At 56.2% G+C, this 3,434-nt stretch overlaps 1 protein-coding gene across 1 annotated transcript in view; it reads left to right on the forward strand.

The window, feature by feature from the left end:
- The window catches only part of LOC105516962 (tubulin beta-8 chain-like), a 2,724-nt gene extending 1,813 nt beyond the window's left edge, over nt 1-911 (forward strand). Inside the window, exon 3 of the mRNA XM_011949307.1 lies at nt 1-911. Within this exon, the coding sequence (XP_011804697.1) occupies nt 1-768 (768 nt within the window). The 3' untranslated portion in view covers nt 769-911.
- The last annotated feature ends 2,523 nt before the right edge of the window (nt 912-3,434 follow it).

Raw genomic sequence — 3,434 nt, forward strand, 5'->3', positions numbered from 1 at the left:
GCAGACGAGACCTTCTGTATAGACAACGAAGCGCTATACGACATCTGTTCCAGGACCCTGAAACTGCCCACGCCCACCTACGGTGACCTGAACCACCTGGTGTCTGCCACCATGAGCGGGGTCACCACGTGCCTGCGCTTCCCCGGCCAGCTGAATGCCGACCTGCGGAAGCTGGCCGTGAACATGGTCCCGTTTCCCCGGCTGCATTTCTTCATGCCTGGCTTTGCCCCACTGACCAGCCGGGGCAGCGAGCAGTACCGGGCCCTGACGGTGGCTGAGCTCACCCAGCAGATGTTTGATGCTAGAAATATGATGGCCGCGTGCGACCCCCGCCACGGCCGCTACCTAACGGCGGCTGCCATTTTCAGGGGTCGCATGCCCATGCGGGAGGTGGATGAGCAAATGTTCAACATTCAAAATAAGAACAGCAGCTACTTCGCTGACTGGCTCCCCCACAACGTCAAAACGGCCGTCTGTGACATCCCACCCCGGGGGCTAAAAATGTCAGCCACCTTCATTGGGAACAACACGGCCATCCAGGAACTGTTCAAGCGCGTCTCGGAGCAGTTCACAGCGATGTTCCGGCGCAAGGCCTTCCTCCATTGGTATACCGGGGAGGGGATGGACGAGATGGAATTTACCGAGGCGGAGAGCAACATGAACGACCTGGTTGCTGAGTATCAGCAGTACCAGGATGCCAGGGCCGAGGAGGAGGAGTCTGAGGAATATGCTGAGGAGGTGGAGGGCTGGAACTTTCCTTTTCTCTAGGTAAAGGGGGGGAAACAGTGTGGATTCTTTACTGTGTTCTGACTGCTATGTGTCACTATGCACTTGTTCGTGTCTTCACCTCTCCTCCTGCTGCATTTTAAAGCATTTTTATAGTATACGATTTTGCCTAATAAAGTATTCTCATAGCATCTGGCTTCACCTCCAAATTCTATGGGCCCCCCCCTCCGGCTACGGCTGCCAGATTTGCATGCTTGTCCTGCAAGGCTGAAGCTGTCTGGGTTTGTTGCGTGCCCAGGAACAAACATTCCAGTGGCTCCAGGAGGGGTCGGCATGGGCTGTGGACATGGCAGGCAGGCTTCACATGAACCTGGGGATGCCCTGGGCCTTGGGCGGCTCCGTGGTGGAAAACCTGTTCTGAAGGCAAGCCTTGGCTTATTCCATGTTCCAGACTTCTAGGGACCAGCTGGCCCTCTGTTTCTGGAACTCTAAAAGTGGTCAGTGACCCTGGTGGACAATGTCCCCAAAGTCCCATCTCAGGGTAGGAATGTGGTCAGACAGCTAGCTCTGAACCAGCAATGAAGGGTGGGCAAGTAGGACCCCAACCACTCCATCACCATGACGCCCTGGGTGTTTGTGTGGCCTCATTCTCTTGAGGTGGGCATGGGATATCTGGCAGGGACTAGTGGGTAGAAATCAAACCCAGTGTATACTCACATGCACCTAACCCTATGTAGAAGGGGATTAGGTCCCGGGGGCCATAGATGGCGGCTGCTGGGCCTGTGTGCTCGGGGCAGTCTCTCCAGAGGCACAGGTGGGGTTTCTGAACAGGACCTGGGGAGACGGGCAGCTGCTCACAAATGCTGCTTCCCCCAACTGGCAGCCAGTGAGAAAAACGCCCGAGTGGAGGTCTGACCTGCCCCAGTCTGGAGGGCTGATGCTCTCTGGAAAAGTGGCTAATGCCGTACTGTCTGCTGTCTCCCTGTTCCCCTCTCCAAAACTTCAGGGCAAAAATAACCCAAGATTGTCAGGATGGGATGGGTGAGAGTGGCACATTTGGGGACAGGCCCTTTATCCTGGCAGAGTCCCCTCCCCAGGCTTCTCTGGGAGCCTGGACTTCAAAGCCTACTTTGGGGAAGCTGTCAAATAAGAGATGTGTGTGTGATCTGGGTGCCGGGCTGCATGCACGGATAGTGCTCTTCTACCTGGCTCTTGTAGAACTTGTCCATGGCCTGTGTGATGGTCTCTTGGTAATTCCCACCCAGACCCCATCACACAGATAAGATGAAGCCCAGGTCCCCTGGGCATACCTACCTGCCTTCGACGTGTCAGGGAAACAGGTGAGGCCCATTTTTCTCTGAATGTTGGCAATGGTCTATTACAGCCAAATGGGAACAGGCAGGCAAGAGAGTGCCTCATCTTGAAAAAAGTGGCTCCTGGAAGCAGCTGGGAGGGGGGAGAGGTCCCCCATACTCCCCCCCAACCTGTTCTCGGAGCAGGAAAAGGGGCCTCTGTGACAGCCCTGCTCAGTGGCTCTCACTGTCTGAGGGGTGTCCTTGCCCAGCCCAGGTGCGCACCCATCTGAGATGGCCTTGCATGGACCTGGTTGGGAAGGTTCAGCTGCAGCAACCACTGGAAACTGCCCACACCGTGTCTCCACTCACGCATGGGGCTAGATATTCCTCCCTCCTGTAGTGGTACAGCCAGAGTGGCAGAGGGGGCAAGTCACTGCTGCAGTTCCCACGTGGGTCTGAGTGGGGGTCAGCCTGGTTGCACATGTATTTCCCAATTACCTGGTTCCATCTGGGGGCTTCATGGACAGGAGTGGTGCTTTTCCAGGCCTCTTTTCCATATGCCAGCTACAGGCCCAGGTTTCCCAAGTTTCTGGAGCCCCTCTTCCAGCCTGGCAAGAGTGGCTGTTGTAGGGGAAGGACATCAAGCCTACAGGCAGCAGAGCTGTCTGGGTATGTTCTCTACCCCTGGAGGCCCTGGTTGTTTACCTCTTTGGGTGAGAGTCGGCTTAGGATCTCAACATTCTTGAAGGACTTCAGAACTGTACAGACAGCAGCTCAGGAGGCAGCAGGGGCTGGGACTGGCAGTTCACCAGTGTAGTGGGGGTTGTAGGGCTCAGTTTGGTCTTGCAGGGAATTCAGGGAGGCTTGGATTTGCTGAAGCTGTAGATGAGCTTGGGCTTGGATATGGAAACAGCATAGAGCAGGGGCCCTTCAGCACGCTGGGCTCTGAGTAGTTGCACCTGGTGCACCCACAGGTGTTCCCCACCTGGAGCACAGCTGTGGACAGAAGCCAGGAAAGCTGTGGAGGGAGGAGGAGGAGGGAGTCTCAGGGCAGCCCCAGCAGCCAGGCAGGGCCTCTGCAAGTGAGACGCAGATCCAGCCTGTTGGCCACTTAGCAGCTGCTTGGCTGGCTGCAAACCACCTGCCCTCTGTTCACCAGTAAATGGGGGTTGCGGAAACACTTTCCTTCTGGGACTTCTGAAGCTCTGAAGGGGCGGCACACACCACGTGCTGAGAAAGCACCGAACTCAGGCAAGCTTCTCCAAGAGCACCTCATCAGATTAGCATCCAACCTGTACAGGACACCATCAAATCTCCCCATCCCTCCTTCCAGCCGAAGAAACCAACCCGTACAGGACACCATCAAATCTCCCCATCCCTCCTTCCAGCCGAAGAAACCAACCCGTACAGGAC

The sequence above is a fragment of the Colobus angolensis genome, unplaced genomic scaffold (genome assembly GCF_000951035.1).
Source record: "Colobus angolensis palliatus isolate OR3802 unplaced genomic scaffold, Cang.pa_1.0 Scaffold296, whole genome shotgun sequence".
Taxonomy (NCBI): Eukaryota; Metazoa; Chordata; class Mammalia; order Primates; family Cercopithecidae; genus Colobus; species Colobus angolensis.